The sequence below is a fragment of the Dipteris shenzhenensis genome, chromosome 14, assembly GCF_047967505.1.
Source record: "Dipteris shenzhenensis isolate YYH24624 ecotype China chromosome 14, Dip_SZ_1.0, whole genome shotgun sequence".
In the NCBI taxonomy this organism is placed as follows: Eukaryota; Viridiplantae; Streptophyta; class Polypodiopsida; order Gleicheniales; family Dipteridaceae; genus Dipteris; species Dipteris shenzhenensis.
This window is the reverse complement of record NC_141609.1, coordinates 49,367,500-49,386,707: the sequence shown is the minus strand read 5'-3', so window position 1 is coordinate 49,386,707 and position 19,208 is coordinate 49,367,500. Positions and strand designations below refer to the sequence as shown.

At 42.9% G+C, this 19,208-nt stretch overlaps 1 protein-coding gene across 1 annotated transcript; it reads left to right on the top strand.

Moving 5' to 3' along the window:
- Window positions 1-6,998: 6,998 nt before the first annotated feature.
- On the top strand, window positions 6,999-9,181 carry LOC147894759 (protein NODULATION SIGNALING PATHWAY 1-like). The gene is made up of 2 exons (XM_087385369.1): window positions 6,999-7,448; window positions 7,622-9,181. The coding sequence occupies exons 1-2, from the start codon at window positions 6,999-7,001 to the stop codon at window positions 9,179-9,181; spliced, it is 2,010 nt and encodes a 669-aa protein (XP_087241495.1).
- The last annotated feature ends 10,027 nt before the right edge of the window (window positions 9,182-19,208 follow it).

Here is a 19,208-nt window from a genome sequence, read left to right as displayed (position 1 = left end):
TACTCATTTGGTAGTGAAAATGGTTCTAAAAAGCACAAATGGAATACTTTTGCCCTCATTTAGGATTTACTACAACCAATTTACTGCACAAGCAATTTTTTCATGAGGAAATATATTTTCATTAGTTTAGGATTAGCTGCAAGTAGCACTAAAGTAGCTCCAAGAACTAACATGTTGCTTGTAAGGAAATATCAAATGTTGTTACAGCTGCTTTGGTAGTGAAAATGGTCCTAAAGAAGCTTTAAATAAGCACAAATGCCATACGTTTTCCCTCATTTAGGATTTTTTACAACCAATGCAGCTGCTAAAATAGCACTAAAATAGCTCCAAAATAGGACCTACATTCTCCTTGTTTTATAACTAAAACAGCTCGAAGAACCGACGTGGTCGTGTAAGAAAATACATCTTGAAAAACACAATTAAGTATCCAAAAATAAATTATCGATATAGCCTTTGAGGGGCCCCCCTTCAAAGGCAAGGGCCATATTGACTTATATGGCATGTAGATATGGCCCTTGCCCCTAAAGGGGACCCCTCAAGGGCCATATCAACCTGAAAGGGGACCCTTTAAAGGTAAGGAGATGCATTTTTCTTGGTTTAGAATTAACTAAAACCAGCACTAAAATAAAATAGTTGTAAGAACCAACGCATGGGTCACTCTCAGCCAATGTCAGAAGGTGGTTGCACAAGGAAATACTTAATCCTAACTAAAACAACTCCATCATAACTCTAGAAACCAGTGTGGTGGTGGCTCAAAGCCAACGTTTTGCTCCATGGGGCTCTCAGCAATTGCTGAGTTGTTAGTTTTTATAAACTATCTTTGGAGGTAGATGTAATCTCTTTTGTTCAATATTTTCTCAATGAGGCTTTGAGAAGTTATTTGTTGAGTTGTTGTAAATTGCCTTTGGATGTAATCTCTTTATTCAACTTTTGCTCTCAACAATGGCTGAGTTCTTATACTCATCATGTGTAATCTCTTTTGAGACTTTACTATCAATAATACTATTAACGTCGTCGCAGCCATTGTTGGTTGTAAATTGGTGCATTTTTCTTGGTTTAAGATTAAGTGCAAGCAATACTAAAATAGTTCCAAGAACTAGCTCTATGGTTACAAGGAAATACATTTTCCTTGCAACCCACACTAAAACAGAACCAGTGCGGTGTTTACACAAGGAAATATATTTTCCTTGCTTTAGGATTAACTGCAAGCAGCACTAAAATAGATCCAAGAAATGGCATGGTGGTTGCTAGAAAATATATTTTCCTTGGTTTAGGATTAACTACAACCTGCACAAAAATAGAACCAGTGTGGTGGTTTTTTGTTTAGGATTAACTTTCAACCTCTTGTTTTAAAGTATTAATTGCACTCTCATTACACTATAACAACATGTTGTTCCAACCACTGTATTGGTTTTAAACCTGCTCGATGGCATGCTAAGAAGAAAGGAACCCCCTTGATACAAAACATATGAACAATTGTGGGACTCCAACAATTCAGGTAAATACATTTTCTTTGGTTTAATTAGGAGTAGCTACAACCACCTCCAAGAGCTAGCGCAGTGGTTGTACCAAGTCAATATTAGCACAATGGTCACGAATCTAGATTAGAGCGAAAATGTTGTGGGTAGATGATAAGTGGTGAGCTATGGGTGGATGATAGGTGGCGAGCTGTGGGTAGATTACATGACAAATGGTGTATAGTTTGATGCACAAAGATGCAGCAGAAAGACTATGTGAAGGAGGGTAGAACTGCTCGTGTAGTCATCAGGGGAGATTCGAAGTTAAAAAGGGCCCTTTACTTAATGGACTAATTTGTGCTCTAATCAAAAAATTAAGAATCCACCAATGAAGAGACTCAAGCATTTAAAGATGATAAGTGGTGAGCTGTAGGTAGATGATAGGTGGCGAGTTGTGGGTAGATTACATGACGAATGGTGTATAGTTTGATGCACAAAGATGCAACACGAAGACTATGCGAAGGAGGGTAGAACTGCTCGTGTAGTCATTAGGGGAGATTTGGAGTTAAAAGCCCTTTACTTAATGGACTAATTTGTGCTCTAATCAAAAAATTAAGAATCCACCAATGAAGAGACTCAAGCATTTAAAGAATTTTAAAAATTTTCCTCGTCATTGGTGGAAAGTAATGCGTGTCCTTCCCCTTTCACCATAGTAGGGGAATTGGAAATACTTTTGGCCATTGGATTATCCAAGAGATCAAGGGTCCTGATTTCTCTCCATGAAGTTGTTGATCTCACATGATCCAATGGTTTTCATCGAGTCAAATAATAAATTGGACTGACTTGTGGCCTTGCACTTTAATGCACATGGCAATTGCCCATGTGGCCTCTAGGATGACCCTTGGATCCAAACAAAGAGCTTGCAACTGAGAAATGGCATTGTATGGTAGTTGTCCGATGTAAACTCAATCTAATTTTTGGGAATCAATACTAAGCATGTGCCATTGGATAAGATCTCTGACAGTCATAGGTGCTGGATATTGAGGGATCCAATAGCCTCCACCCATGCGCAGTCTGTTGTTGCAAGCCCACTGACTCATGCCGTCATAATAGCCTGCAACCATCGCACGCACCTCTTTGCCAAGGCTAATCTCAATCGTTGGATGCAGATATGAATCATGGCCCAGAATGTTGTCTATGCATCCAAGCCCTTCGATTGCAAACCCAATCGTATAGCTCAAAAGAAGCACTACAGGTGAGCCTTTGGATGACCACTTAGATCGAACAATGTACCATGTGAGCCCTTATCCACCATCCAAAACTCAAGAAATCCCATCTACACCATCCATAGTTTTTTATTTTAAATTTCAAAATTAGGAGCACGTCCCCAAATAGTGAAACTATTCGTTTAATGCAATCACCACACAGATTTTCCCTTAGGATTACAGAGATCGCCCATTTCTTAATCATGTCCTTATGAGGCCCTTTTTGACTCCATATCTCCACTAATGGAGATGTGTCAAGCTCTACGGTGTTCTGAACATCAATTTTTGACAGATTGCGCTAGTAAGGCAATCATTGCATCGGGAACAATTTTGGCGAGAGCAAGAGTTTGTTTAAAATTCAAATTATCACCTACCATTAGGTCATGTAGCCAAAACTCCCCTAAAATAGTTTCACGATTGGCTACACCCAATCATGCATTGACCCAAAATGATTTTACGCATACATGTAAGTGCACACTAGGGTTATTTTTTCTTTGTTTCTTCATGAGGGTGAGTGCGGGTTATGCATTTATCATGAATTAGGAGAAAAAGTATGTTAAGTCATAATAGGCCCTGGATATGGTTTTCTTTGATGTCAATATCTATACCTAGGTCTATTTCAAGTTGAGCGACACACATGAAAAAAATTTATCTGCATTCACAAGTTAAGTCTTGTGGATTGTTTGAATCACATGCCTTGAAAATTTATGGAAAATTTGAACCCTTTGGATTTCTTGGAGCCTATGCCTTTGGATTTCGACCCATTGGAGTTCTTAAAGACCTCTTGAAGACTATGCCTTTTTAATGTATGGGGTCATGTGTCTCTACTCTTATTATGGAGTTGAATTCTATTTAATTCTTGAAGCCTATCCCTTGAAAAATTGAATCCTTTACAATTCTTAAAGCCTATGCCTTTTTGAAGAGTGGGGTCCATATGTATCTGCTCTTGTTTTATGGACTTGAATCCTTTGCAATTCTTGAAGCCTATGGCTTGAAAACTTACACATTATATTATTATTCAGTACAATTATGCATAAGGTAGCTCCACATTTTGTTTTTTTAAGATTCTGATGAAATTCTTTCTATTGGATAAAGGAACTTTCTTCACCTTCATGTGTCCCTTGCTATCCAATCTTGTTTGTAAATGAAGGAACATTGGAAAAATACTAGGACCATGACTCAAAATTATAACACATGGAGATCCTCTCCTTTGAATTTTGTGTCCCCTTGTGCCCCCCCTTGTACCCACCCCCTACCCCCTATGCCCCTGACCTTTCTAGCCTTCGTTTAATTGGCCCCTTCCCCTCCATCCTCCCTAATTTCTCCACACTTCCTAATCTAATTTATATGAGTATGGCAACATATTCACCTACTCAAACAAAATTATAATTTGCATTGATAGTAGTTCAACTATGGGGGGAGGTCCCAAGGTCATGTGGGCTCAACATAAGGGGTTTTACAAGAACTAAATCTACAAAAGATACGTAAGGGATTTTTCTAGTCACAAAATAATCAACTTCAAAGTTTAATAAAGGGAAAGGAAGTAGGGGTTTAAATATCACCTCTTGAATGCATGTTGTATACTTTTGTAGTAGTGCACTCCCATGAGGAGGGGTAAGGGGAGGCCTCCAACAACACCATAGCATAGATGCTTAGGTGGAGCCATGGTACCATCATGGATGTTTTTATCGAAGCTATACTTATATAGTAATATAAAATCTTGGCAAAAGTTTATTGGGCTAATTTTCTTAGTTTCACAATATTTGTAGACTATACATGATTTTACATATTTTCTATATATTTTTGAAGCAAAAGATGCAAATCCTGGCGAAACTTTAAATTTTTTTGCATAAAAGTTTCAAATCCTGGCAAATGTTTCAAACATTTATTTTTATTATGGCATAAAAACTTTCAATATCAATATGAAAGTTTCACATCTTAACGAAACTAACATCCATGGGTACCATTGTGTGAGGGTTTATTCCGCATGGCCATAACCTTAGTTGTCTCTTAAATTATAAACAATTGTCCCTTCTCTTGGAAAAAATTACTAGAGGTGCAACAATGATACAATCTTGCAAGTGCATCTAGAGTGCTACTGGGTTGGAAATATGGGAGGCTAAAAGAGGGCTGGTAGAAAATTACTACTTGAAAGATTCTACTAATAACATACATGAAGAACCAAGGTTCATTAATGTCATGTGAATTGCCAAATTTCTATTTGAATAAATTTGAATAATAAAGAGGTGATAAAAACCTTGTGCTTTTTAGTCCTAGTAGAATTTTTTAAACATAAACTAAATAAGTAACAAAATGAACTTCATTCATATGGCTTGCTCAAGATGGTGGTGCACGGAAAACGGGGTGAGAGGAGAAGAAGAAGAAGGAAAGAGAGAGAGAGAAAGGGGGGACAAAAAGATGGGATACGAATAGCAAGATCAAGGATACAAATAGAAATTGGAACTTTAGCCCAATCATAAAAGTGCGAGTGAGTCTTTACTATAGCCTACCTATCCAAGGCAGGCCAAAAATTTAAGTATAAGGGCCTATTCTAATTGCTAGTTACGGAGCACTAGTTAAGGCTATTAATGGTGTGTTCACATAAGTGTACATTGCATTGGCATATAGAGGGTCAAGTTACTTAAATCTCTTAATGGCGGCTACATGAAAATGCGAGTAAATTTAGTCCCCGCCCCCCTTTGCCGAAAAAGAGGTACTTCAAGGGAGCCCTGTTGTGAAAAGAAATTTGGAATATAGAAATTTAATGGTTAAGGGTGAGCATTCTGAATGCCACTTTAAGCAAAGACTTTTTCATGGTACATATTTGAAAGGTCTCAAAAAGAAGAATCCATTGCTACCTTAACTTTATAGAACAGACTTTGGATTGACATTTGGAATGAAAAAAGGTCGAGCACCAATGGGAATTTGATTCCATTGTTAATGTTATCTTTAATTTATCGGAATTGGTCATGTTAACATAGTGCAATGTAGGTGGAAAGGGCCCTAAGATGACCAACTTGGAGGTTTTATGACTTTAAGAAAAAAAGTTGACGTTTTGGTTTGCTTGAGAATTAGGGCTACTCTACTAACGTTATGAGCAAGAAAGGGATGTGGATTTTTTTTCATATACGAGGGTTATTATCATACAAACAAAGCCAAAGTAATATTTTGAGTTGTGTGGATGCCGCGATAGCAGCCAATGGTAGGGTGCCTGTCTACCTTGGTGACAACCCTTGTAGCTTGCTATGTAGGGCTAGGGTAGGGTGTCCAAATTTTTAAAAAAAATTAAAGGTCGTCTCTAATTTGGGTAGAAAGCCATATAAGGTAGTCTAATGTGGACCTGGAGTTTTTTTTTTTGTTTTAATTGAAGGTTAGCGCCCCCCCACTTGCCTAAAAAAAGGTACTTCAAGGGAGCCCAGAATGTAGAAATTTAATGGTTAAGGGTGAGTAGTCTACATGCCACTTTAAGAAAATACTTTGTCATGGTTAAGATTAACTCAAAACTATACAAGGTGGGTACTCATTTGAAAGGTCTCAAAAAGAAGAATCCATTGCTACCTTAACTTCATAGAACGGACTTTGGATTGATGAAAAAACCATTTGGAATGAAAAAAGGCCCATAGTGAGTACCAATGGGAATGCGATTCCATAGTTAAGGTTATTTTTAATTTAACGAAATTGGTATAACACAAAAGGGCCCTAAGACGACCAACTTGAAGGTTTTGCGACTTTAAGAAAAGAACTTGTTTTCTTATTTTCATAAAAACAAAGCCGAAGTAATATTTTGAGACAATATGTGGATGCCGGAACGGAGCCAATGGCAGGGCGCCTACCTAAGTGGGTGATGGCGCCTACCTAAGTGGGTGATGGCCCTTGTAGTTTATTACGTAGGGCCAAGCAGGGCACCCAAATTTTTTTTAAAATTAGTGTAGGGAGCCTAAAGGGATGTTTTGGTTTTCTTTCAACTCCTTCAACCACGTGTCATCAATACCAGGAAGCCGTATAAGGTAGTCTGATGTGGACCTTGGAGGATTGTTTTTTTGTTTTAATTGAAGGGAAGGCACTTGTCAAATCGGGAAGCGCAGGCCTGCCACATGGACAATGCCGGCCCTGCAAAATCTACAATTAGATGTATCCTGATCCAACGGCCAAGCTTTGTTGTCTACGCCAGCGAATCTAACGGCTGTAAATGGTCGCATGCAAATAAGGATTACGAACTACCCTTCCAATTAATGTGCCCAAAATCTTTGTTTCCCAAAATCCATTTGTAAACAACATGGAGCTCTGTTCCTTTGCTCCTGATCATCATCAGCTCAGCATCGATATCAGTTCCCTTTCCTTCGATCATCCCCTCCATTCTTTGCAACCCCCCCCCTTCATGGAACCCATCGATGACTGCCTCGACCACGACAATTTCTGGTCGGATCCCCCCTTCGTTCCTGCAGCCGAGGTGGATCACTCTTTCCTTCTTTCCACCAGCCCCGAGCTTCACCTGCCCATCGACCTCCTCTCTGGTAGCCAATACGACTTCTTAGGCCTCGGATTAGCTAAATTCTCCCCCACCACGGACAATCGGACTTCAATAAACGACGGAGGCCTTTCGGCTGTAGATGGGGCAGGTTGGACGTCGGAAGGACTGCCGGTGGAGGGTTCCGTGAGAAGTCTGAACAACGAGATGGCGTCGACAATGTGGCGAATTAATCCCAACCAAGCTCTCGATGATGAGGTTCGCGAACCTGGTTTATTTGAGCAGAATTAGTAACTGCGTAAATTAAGTTCCTGAGGTTGATTAGCTGAAGGGTCTTCCTCTGTTTGCCGCTGATTAGTTGAAGGGTCTCCCTCTGTTTGCGTGTCGGATTTTGCATCCGGGATTGCTTATCATTTACATTAATTTTGCAGAGCTTGGCGAGCAGCTGTTTGCGTTTCGGTGGCTGCAAGAAGAGGGTGTACTCTCGTCCATACGAAGATGGCGATGCGAGCTTCCACATCAAGAAGGCGAAGATCTCCAGTCCTCAAAGCGTTCTGAATGAAACACAAGATGGGAAAGGGAGCCCCGCGAGACAGGGGGGAGAGACAGTCCAGCAAAGCCTATCATCTCAGACAGAATCAAGAGTTAGTGCGGAGAGCGACCTTAAACCTTGCATAAGCTTGGCCCCGGAAGTAGTAAGGGTAAAGTCCGAGACAGAAGACTATCGAATTTCCGAGTTTGCGCAATCGAACCGACCAGCAAGAGCTCATTGCTCGAAAGAATCCAGGTGGGCTGAGCAATTGCTCGCGTCCTGTGCCACCGCCATCGCCAGCAACAACATCTTTCGGACACAGCACCTGATGTGGGTGTTAAACGATTTGGCCTCCTTCTCTGGCGATGCGAACCGGAGATTGGCTGCCTATGGCCTGAAGACTCTGTTTTCGCTAGTAAGAGGGACGGTGAGCTTGCCTCCCACTCTGCCTATGTCTTCAATCGATCCCAATACGACTTCTCGGCTTTCGCTGTACCGCGCTCTACTGCGATTTCACGATGCCAGCCCTTGGCACAGCACATTATACGTCATAGCGAACGGGGCACTCTTGGAAGCGTGCGAGGGTCGAGAAAGAGTACATATTGTGGACATTGGCGTCTCTCAAGGCACGCAATGGCCGACCTTCATTGAGGCACTGTCTACGCGACCCTCGGGAGCGCCCAAACTGATACGGCTGACGATCGTGCAAGACTCTCAGAGTTCGTTATTGGCTAGGTCCGCTGGATTCGCCAGTCGCCTGGAGCCATTTGCAAAAACCTTGGGGTTGAAATTGGAACTCCGACACGTCTCTACACCGTTGGAATCCTTGACTCGCAGCGATCTGGAGCTCACGGAAGGAGACGCCCTTCTGATCTGCGGGCAGTTCCGCCTCCATCAAATCAGTGATGTGTTCCCGAGCCCGATTGCGGGAAAATTCTGTCAAGAAGAAGCCTGCAAGAACACCGCGAAAACTTGTCCGCGGGACACATTCCTGGGATTCATCCATGACCTGCATCCAGATGCTTTCGTTTTGAGCGAGAACGATGTGGATCATGGGTCTCCAGATTTTCTGACACGGTTCAAACAAGCTCTAGAATTTCACTGGAGGTTTCTAGACTCCACGAATGCATCCTTCAAGGGTGATGACAGCGAAGAGAGGCAAATCATCGAGGCAGAGGCAGCGTTGGCACTACTAAACAATGTAGTTTTGGAGGCTGAGTCGAGGACGGGAAGAAATGAGACGCACAGAGTTTGGAGTTCAAGGATGAGAAGGGCTGGGTTTTGCACCTATCTACCTAGCGCGGAGGTGCTGCAGAATGCAAAATTGCTTCTCAAGAGGCACGAAGGAAATTGGGATCTGCTGGTTGAAGACGATTGCATGGTTCTTAGATGGAAGAGCCAGCTTGCTACCTTCTGCTCGCTGTGGAGACTGTCTTGTGTTCCGAGTTCGCAGGGATGAGGCATGGAACCTGCGCTGGTGATGTCTTTGGAATGACGGTTCGATCTCGATTCATCTGAGGGAGGAGATGTTAATATGATCTCCATCTCCCTTCGCGGCCAGCTGATGGCTTCGCCCACCCCTGAGGACCCCAAAAAGGGCACAGCTCTTGGTTGCCGTGGTGTGGATTGATTACGTTTTAGATTGCTGCCCACAACATCGCAACGGATCATGAGTGGTGTGATTGATTTCCTGCCCAACCTTTTTTTTTTTCCGCGTAGGTTAGAGCTTTGATGCAAGATCGCCTTGACTTACATGATCTTGCATCGCCACATTATTCGACGACTTTTGTACAATATGCCGTTGTGTATTAGATGAATCAAACAATATTTGCGGCGATTGTTCAATGATGGAGAGTCGGATGAATTCATTCTGTTGCGCTTGCCCTACGCATTTCGCAGTTACAATATGGTTTTTACTCCAGCGAGGCCGTAAGGAGCCTGTGGAGATAAAATCATGAAGTTGAGCAGCAGAGAATGCGAAATGTCCAAATCTTAGCATTGGGAAGGTTTTGTCCTCATCAATTACGAAGCTCCTGCTACGTCCTCATCACTTCATTTGGTCCAACGCATCTGCGAAATGTCCAAATCTTAGCATTGGGAAGGTTTTGTCCTCATCAATTACGGAGTTCGTGCTACGTCCTCATCACTTCATTTGGTCCAACGCATCTTCCCCAGTTAAGACGACCTCTCCTTTTGTTTGATCCTAGTTTTTGGATTTATTACATTTTTTAAAATCTCTTATGAAGTCTACCTTTTCTTTGGAAGTGCAGGTTTCTCCGTCTCTCCACTAAATCTTCTAGATTTTCATACCTATCTTCTATGAGGTAGTCTTCATGCTTTTTTGTTAGCCCTCACTCCTCGAGTTAAAACAATTCTTATTTCTTCTACCATACACTAGATAGGGAGACTTGGATACTATTTTTTGCATGCCCCATGGGGAAGGCCTTAGTGATGGTTCCTCTTTGCAAAGGGAAAAATATTTTTTCCTAATTTTTGGCTTACCTCGAAGTATGTGAAAAAGAGTTGATTCATCTACGTACCATTTGTATTCAATGTGCGCCGTTATTCCAAATTATTCACCTACTTTTATACATCCACATGTGTTTTTTCTAAAACCCACTTAGAAGCGGAGCTGTAAAAGATAAGCCTTTCTCATGGAATGTTAAATTGCATTCATTGTACATTATAGCTTCCAAGTTGGGCCTAGCTTAGACATTTATGGCTTGGAAGTTGGGCATTGCTAATTTGTTTCCTACGCGGCATCGATCCGAATGGGCAAATCATCGCTCAAAATATCACTTGCATGGGCAGCATGCGATTTGGTAATTTTCATGGAGTAACATGCAACTCGCAGCAACTTCACCCTCAGATCCATTCCGTTGAACAGGAAGATGTGAATTGATGAAGCATTTGGTTGTTTGTCTTCATTTTAAGGTTCCTTTTTGCCATAGCCAAGACAGAGAACCTTCAATCCCAAGAACATTATGAACATTCTTGCTAAGGTCCATATATCTTGGGTAGGGCTTGGGTCTTCAAGCCCTTTTGGTACCTACAACAATTAATAAAAACACACAACCATGGCACCCATTAATTGTTAGCGCTTTGTATGCAAATAGTAATCTATGGACTAATCCTAATCACTATGGGCATCCTCGCCAAGCAAACATGTGCACATAATATAGAGTAATTTCCCTGGTTGACTAAGTGTTAGCCTCGGGTTAGGCTGACATGGAGTCGCTTGTAGTCATCGAGTGCCGACCTCGGATGGAAGCGGTGGAGTCGACTGAGCCAGTTTTACAGCAGAGGTGCAAATGATCACGGTGTCACAATTACCTAGTCACTGTGGGCATCCTCGCCAAGCAAACATGTGCACATAATATAGAACAATTTCCTTGGTCGACCAAGTGTTAGCCTCGGGTTAGGCTGACATGGAGCCACGCGTAGTCACCAAGTGTCGACCTTGGATGGAAGCGGTAGAGTCGGTCGAGCACGAGTTTTGCAGTGGAGGTGCAAATGATCGCGGTGTCATGACCACTTAGCAAATGGAGGTTGGCGCACCGATCGCATACTCTTTTGAAAGGCAGTTCCTTAGGTAGTGATATGGTCATAACAAGCAGAGGAGAGAACAAGAGAGCAGTGAGTCGAGCTCGGGGGGTTCACCACTAAGAAACCCCTTAACTAATTTTCCATGATTGGGGCTCAGCACTAGGCTTCCGGTGGATTCCGAGGGGGTAGACAGCGAGATACCTTGGCTGCTAGGTTGGCATTGATATTTCAGCAGAGCAGTAGATCTCCCCGATCTTGGAGAGTGTTTGGCGCAAGCTTTTGTACTGGAGCTCAGTCAAACTCTCTCTTGCAAGAAGGGTCTTGGTGGCTAACCAGGTCCTCCTTGCTACCGCTTGGTACATAGCCTCGTGCTGGTGTTTTCACAGGGGATGCATGGGACAGCTGCGGCGCTTGGTGTGTAATTTTCTCTTGGCAGGATCGGACTACACATGTAACACCCGAGCCAGGGGAGCCTGGCAGACAGTGATCTTGCCCTAGGCCCAAGGAGGATTGGACATCATTGATCCGGAGTTCCACGAGGAAGGCTTATCTTTTACGGCTCCACTTCTAAGTGGGTTTGAGAAAAAACACATATGGATGTATAAAATTAGGCGAATAATTTGGAATGAGAGTGCACATTGAACACAAATTGTACGTGGATGAATCAACACTTTTTCACATACTTAGAGGGAGGCCAAGAATTAGGGGAAAATATATTTCCCTTTGCAAAGGGGAACCATCACTAAGGCCTTCCCCTCCACGTTTATGACTAAAATTACTGTTCATTTTAATGTAACTTTTGAATTCTGTCAAATCCTGGAGGAATGTCACCGTGGCACAGAAGGGAAAAGTGTTCGAGATGTCGCTAGGAGCCTAGAAAGCCTAAATCCCACCATGGCATAATTTTGGGCATTTTGGCAAGGCTCCTGGCGACGTCTCGAACACTTTTCCCTTCTATGCCATGGTGAAATTCCTCTAGGATTTGATAGAAATGGACTTTCGATACCTAGAATTGGTGAAGGTGATATTAAATTGGCTAGAAATGCATTAAATTAACACAATTAAAAGGATGGAGAAAATATATCATCAATGACTTAAACAAAATACAATGGAAGAAATATTATGAATTCATGACGAGCAACGATAATTTAAAACAAATAATAAAGACATGTAGTCATGTATCCATTGAAATATGTTTATATATAGAAAAGGCCGCACAAGGTATTTTTCTTCTTGGATAGTTCGAGTATTTCTTGGGTCAACAACAACTTGGGACCTTCCTAGGGTTGGTCGGTATACAAACATCTTGACCATCCTTCTTAATAATCATCTCTTCTTTACCCCAATCATGGAATACTTTTGTACTCTTTAGCCAAGGTCTTCCCAATAGGATTGGGTAGGCATCTTATTTCATAGCAATCACAATGAAACTAACTATATTATAGATGTTGCCTATAGAAATGACTACATCTTGCAACATACTATTAGGGTCAACTAGTCGTTGGTCTGCCATGCATGCTTGGAAAGGTGATGCTCATTGCTCTCTGAGTTGGTCTTCATGTTCATTTTGATGCTGAGTTGAGGAAATGACCATTCACTCAAAATACAAACTCTCCATAAATGAGTGTTCGAACTCCATTTGCCACGATGGACTTTTATCCGCAGCCAATCTTCTAGGTCGCCTCGGGCCAACACCATTGTTTTGACCTTCTGGCTCTATATAATAGTTAGCTTTCATCCTCGGGATAGCATAGCCAAGTCTCTCTTCTCGCACTAGTCACTACTGTTGGACAGTTGCTTCTACCAGCCTCATTTGGGATTTGAACTCTGGTTCTCATAGTTAGATGTAACCAATGCCTTTGGCTCAGATACTCTATCTTCTCCATCTTTCTGAGTGTGTATCAGCCATTGCTTAAGGTAAAAAGTAATCGAATAGCAATCCGAGTACTCTCAATATTCCACACACCGGTCTTCAAGCACACTACCAGTTGATGCCATTTGTCTGGAGCCACTTGAATAAACTTTCTATAGTAGCCCCACGATTCCCAACAACTGTTTTACTTCGTCCTCGCTGGTTAACATGAACTCCCTTCTTGTTCTACTCTGACACTAAGCTTACTAACTCGGTTCTCTAAATCTCCTATCCTAATAGTTCATTAACTCGAAATTCAACTGACCCTTCCTAGTAGGATCACCAAAATGTTGGCGCTCTGGTTCCCTCACCCGACCAAGTGAGAAAGGTGCTCGATGACAACCCAACCTAGTGTTGTGCCCGATGAAGATGCTCACTCTTGCAGTCCTAAGGTGGTGGACGTGCTCGGGTGCAAAACAGATGCCAACATATAAAACACTCGAAGTTCACGGTCAGCTATCGTATGAGAATCATGCGATGACGGGAGAATACCGAGTCGTGTGCACACTTCAAACACTTAAAGACAATGGAGTATAAACAATAGAGTTGAATAGGCAACCAACATCCACTTCTATTGAATCAAAATAACTTGACAGCTAAGCTGCCTTGTATTGGAGTGAAAACTCCTTATCGTAGCAAACTTAGGTCAGACTCAGAAGAGAACTCGGCTTCTTTGGGGTTCACCTCCCAAAATTTTAGTCTACCAGGTGCATTCAAAAGGAGGGGATCCAATTCTTATTCCACTTTTGGAAAAAATTTAACAAGTTTACAATAACAAGAGGGAGTTTTAATTCAACTTTAGAAAAAAATACGTTAGTTTATAAGTAAAGAGGGGTGGCTTTATTGGGGTTAAATTGCATTCATTGTACATTATAGCTTCCAAGTTGACATTTATGGCTTGGAAGTTGGGCATTGCTGGTTTGTTTCCTGTGCGAGCATCGATTCGAATGGGCAAATCGTCGCTCAAAATATTACTTGAATGGGGAGCATGGTATTCTATAATTTTCATGGAGTAACATGCAACTCATAGCAGCTTCACCCTAAGATCCATTTCGTTGAACAAGAAGATGTGAATTGATAAAGCATTTGGTTTTTTATCTTCATTCTGAGGTTCTTTTTTGCCATAGCCAAGACGGAGAACCTTTAATCCCAAGAACATTATGAACATTCTTGCTAAGCTCCAAATAGCTTGTGTAGGGCTTGGGTCTTCATTTGGTACTTGCAACAATTAACTAAAATGCACAACCATGGCACCCATTAATTGTTAGCACTTTGCATGAAAATAGTAATCTATGGACTAATCCTAGCCACAACTATGGGCGCCTTCGCCAAAAAAACACGTGCACATAACATAGAATAATTTCTCTAGTTGACCAAGTGATAGCCCCGGATTAGGCTGACATGGACGAGTGTTGACCTCGAATGAAAGCGGTGGAGTCAACCGAGCACCAATTTTGCAACGGAGGTGTAGATGATTGTGGTGTCGCGACCAATTAGCAAATGGAGGTTGGCACACCAATCGTAGACTCTTTTGAAAGGCGGTTCATTAGGTAGTGATATGGTAGTAACAGGCAGAGGAGAGAACAAGAGAGCAGTGAGCCGAGGAGGAGCCGAGTTCTCTTCATCTGACCTAAGTTTGCTAGGATAGGGAGTTTTCACTCCAAGACAAGGCGGCTTGGTTGTCAAGTTGGTTTGATTCAATAGAAGTGGATGTTGGTTGCCTATTCAACTCTATTGTTTGTACTCCATTATCTTTAAGTGTTTGAAGTGTGCACACGACTCGGTATTCTCCCATCATCACATGATTCTCCTACGATAGCTGACCACGAACTTGGAGTGTTTTTATATGTTGGCATCTGTTTTGCAGCATAAAGATCATGGAGGATCAAACCAAATATGAAAAGCCATGGGGAGAGGGACATGAGTATGAAACACTCAATCTATTTCAATCTATATGTCAACAATACATGATAGGCCTCTTATATAGAGAGTGCCCTTTGAATAGTCAACACATGTGTGATCCTCTCATCCACAACTCTCCTTGTGGATATCCTCAATCCACATCTCCACATCATGTAGTCCACATCCTAGGGTGGCTACTTTAATTCTTTCCTATACCATACCTTAGCCCTTTAATCTATGTGCTCATGGCACCATATCTCAACACCTAAATAAGAGTTACATTCCATCACCTCCCCTTAGTGCATGCATTGCTACTTAAGGTGGTAAAGTGTGGTTTACATGTCAATACCTCCCCTGGGTGCTTTCATAGCTACTATCAGGTGGTCAGGCTTGATTTACAAAACATATAGGCAAGGTTGGCAAGGGTTTTTTGCTTTTCAATGCTTCATGTTGATGGCATTTGCATCTTTACTCGATGTAGCTTGATGCATGATGCCTTGTTCTTTCATGTGCCTTAATGATTTATGTGTGGATGCCATGCTCTATGCTATGGTCATCTCATGCACTTGTGCTTTTGGCATGCCATTCGTTGCAAAGGTCTTACCAATTGATTTCTTTCAATATTGGCAGTGTCTGATTACATGTCTGATTACATACAATGATTTTGACTTCACAAGCACGTAGATCTTGAAAAGACGATCATTTTTCTTTTTTTGCAAAAAAAGGCTTCTATTAAGTATTAAAGAAAAACCATTAGAGCAAGCTCCACACAGGATACATCATGCAATGCACGAAAAACTCAAGAGCTGAAAAGAAAGGATTGAGGCTGAAAGTGCCATCTCAATCCGGTAGAAACCTTCGAGAAAAAGGGAGAATCCCTCCAAACTCGAAGAAAAATAGTCCTTCTGGAAGAGGCTGCCGTGAAGAACCCTGCATGCTAGCCCATATGGCTATCAAAGTGTGAACCATGTCAGTCCAAATACCCGTGAACACCTGTAATGGGTGTATCTAGGTGCCATCCAAGGCCTCAGTACATCTGGCTCTCCAAATGTGCCAAGAGGAGATGCTAGCCAAAATCTCCCAAGAGGTGTCCACTGAAACATGAGAAGCTCTGAAGGGAGTAAGTGGTACATCTTGTAGAGAGCAGGGCTCTATCACCTACCAATGGACCGAGAGTGCCCAAGAAGAAGGCTCACCCTCATAAAACACCTGGGGCCCAGTAAGAGATAATCATGCGATCGAGCCCCAAGTCATGAAGAAAGGGGATGTGTGAAAGATGCTGAGTATCCGAGCAACCCCTTTCCAAACAGTCCTCACTTGATTGCAGTCTCAAAGGCAATGTCGCACTGACTCCTCTACAGAATGACATCGAGAACAAGTGGGATCAGCCCCAAAACGTGATCTCCACAGGTTCACTACAATCCCTCCATGAATAGAAAGCCAAAAGAAAAGAGTGATCTTTCTATTTCTGAGGGATTTCTAGAGCCTCCTCTAGAAATTTCTATGCAAGTCTGCGGTGATGAAGAAGCTTTCCCAATGGGGGGCTCTAGAAGGAATCCAACCCCTACTGTTCAGCTGAAACCTCCTGGCATTACCAACCGTGAAACAAAAGAAGGGAATCCCCCTCTCTCGGTGCCCATCATCTATCCATTCCCACTCTCTTGGGTCCCACTGCAAGCACCTGCTAGGTGCACCTCCATATAACCACAGCCTCCAGGAACCCAAGGCCAAGAGCAGAGGGTCGAGGCCTAAGTACCACTGCAAGCCCGCTCCATGGTCCACAAAACCAGCAATCTTGACAGGTTGAAAGGCAACCTTAAGAAGAATGCCATCTTTGGATGTAGAAAGTAAACCTCCATCCCCAACATCAAAGACCAGTGCGTCTTCCCCGAGACCTTGGAGAGCGATCACCTGTAAAGGAACTGATGTCTGCGAAAAAGCTCCCATCCAAGTGGTGGAAGTAGTAGGCAGCTCAATTGTCCATTCCACTGGGATGGCTGCATCTATCTGCTAAATCCTGCATGCTACCCCTCTGAGGTGACTCATGGACTACAGTCTCTGATATCCACAGGTAGCCTGATAAAGGATTTCCAAGTGCCTACTGTGTAGGCGGCGCCTCTCTCCCATTTAGACCACTGCATGTAATGGGAAGTGCCCAGTGGTCTGGCATGCTCGTCAAGAATACTATCATTCCAAATGATCGGCTACCTATCAATCTCTTTGATGGTAGAAGGTGGAATCCTTCGAAGAGTGTTCTTGAAACTCCCCCAAGCTTTCAAGATGGTAGTCATGAGAGGAGAGGTAGGAGACCTGAGAGGGGCTGATGTGAAAATCCAGCGAGGGCTGTCCACCCAATCATCTCCCAAGGTTGGTGTGTAAGCCTGAATGCATCCAAAAAAGAAATCTTTCCAAGGTTCCTGCCCAGGCATGAGTCCCCTCACCACCACCTTACAAAGCAATGCCCTACACTGCAAGTCCGGGTCAATGACATTAAGGCCCCCTTCACATGTAGGGAGAATAACAGTCTCCCAGGCCACCCTTGCTGCAACATCTGCTGTGCCATCAAGTCCACTCCATAAAAAATTCCTGACTAGTCTGATGAGCTGAGTGATGCAATCCTTAGACCGGCACCAGCAAGAACACACGAACCAGGAGGTGGCCAAGAGAACCTGGTTCACTACCACAACTCTAGATGCAAGGTCGAGTTTGGCAGAGCTCCAGAATAGGAGCTTTTTCCTTATACTTTCTAGTATTGGGGCAATCTGCTGTGCTAGAGAGATGTCCAATCCTACCTGGCATCCCAAATATCTGATAGGAACACCCCTCTGAATCCAGGAGAAACCAATGTCAACACCCCAGCCTGGAGTGTCCTCATCACTGATCCAGAAGCCAAAGGATTTATGTCAGTTAATGTGTGCCCCTACAGCTGAGCAAAAAATATCCAAGGCTGTCCGAAAAGAATCAAGTGACTGCAAGGAGGCCTGAATAAAAATAGCAATGTCATCAGCCAACTCACAGTCAAAAAGCTCCTACTCCTATCTCAAGGGCAGTCTCAGCCCAAAAAGCTCAGCCTGAGATCTAAGGAAGATACTCATAGCTTCTGCCACAAAAAGAAAGAGGAAGGGGGCTAAAGGGCATCCCTGACGAACTGATCTGGAAATCTGAAACCTGTCACCGCTTACCCCTCCAATCAAAACCTGGCTGTGGGCTGATCTGTAAAGGGAGGCCACACCTCTGATCCAAGCATCTGAAAATCCAAACCGTAGAAGAGTGCCCTCAAGAAAACCCCAATCTACTCTGTCATAGGCTTTCTCAAAGTCCAAGAGTAAAACTGCTAGCCTCTGCCCACTCTACATAGCCCACTCTATGGCTTCCCAAAAGGAAAAGATATTATCAAAAATGCTCCTGCCATGCACAAAGCCTATTTGAGTATCATGGATCAGGTCTGGAAGAAGGGGCTATAGTCGGATGCTGATTGCCTTGGCAAGGATTTTGTAAAGAGTGCCCAAAAGAGTTATGGGTCTCCAATGGGATACAAAATTCCAGTTGCCACCTTTCGGGATAAGGTGAATGAGTCCCTCGATCAGTGAGTCAGGCATCTCACCCGAGTCCCAAATGCTCTGTAGGGCTGAAGTAATATGATCACCTATCATATCCTAAAAGGCTATAAAAAAAAGGAGTAAGACCATCAGAACCAGGGCATTTGCCCTTATGAAGGGCAGAAAGAGCAGCCTTGAATTCTGTGTTACTAAAGCATGCATCAAGTGAACATAACATCTCTGGGGTGACCAACACAGGTAAACTCTGCCAAACTTCACCTCTAGCCGCCTCTCTGGCCTGTGAGTTCGGATCTATGGAAAGAAGGGAGGTATAAAAATATGTCGCTAAATGCATGACAGTTTCCGGATGGGACTGCAAAATGCCATCAGAGTCAATAAGCTGCCTGACACTCTCTCTACTATGTCTGGGGCCAAGTGTAGAGAAAAAATGTTTATTGACTCTCCCTCCCATCTGTATCCAAAAGGACTCCCGTGCATGGAAGGCATCCTCTGCTCTCTGATCAAGCAAGGTCTGCAAGTGAGCCCTTGCGGCAGCAAGGCACTCCTATATTCAAGCATCTGATGGT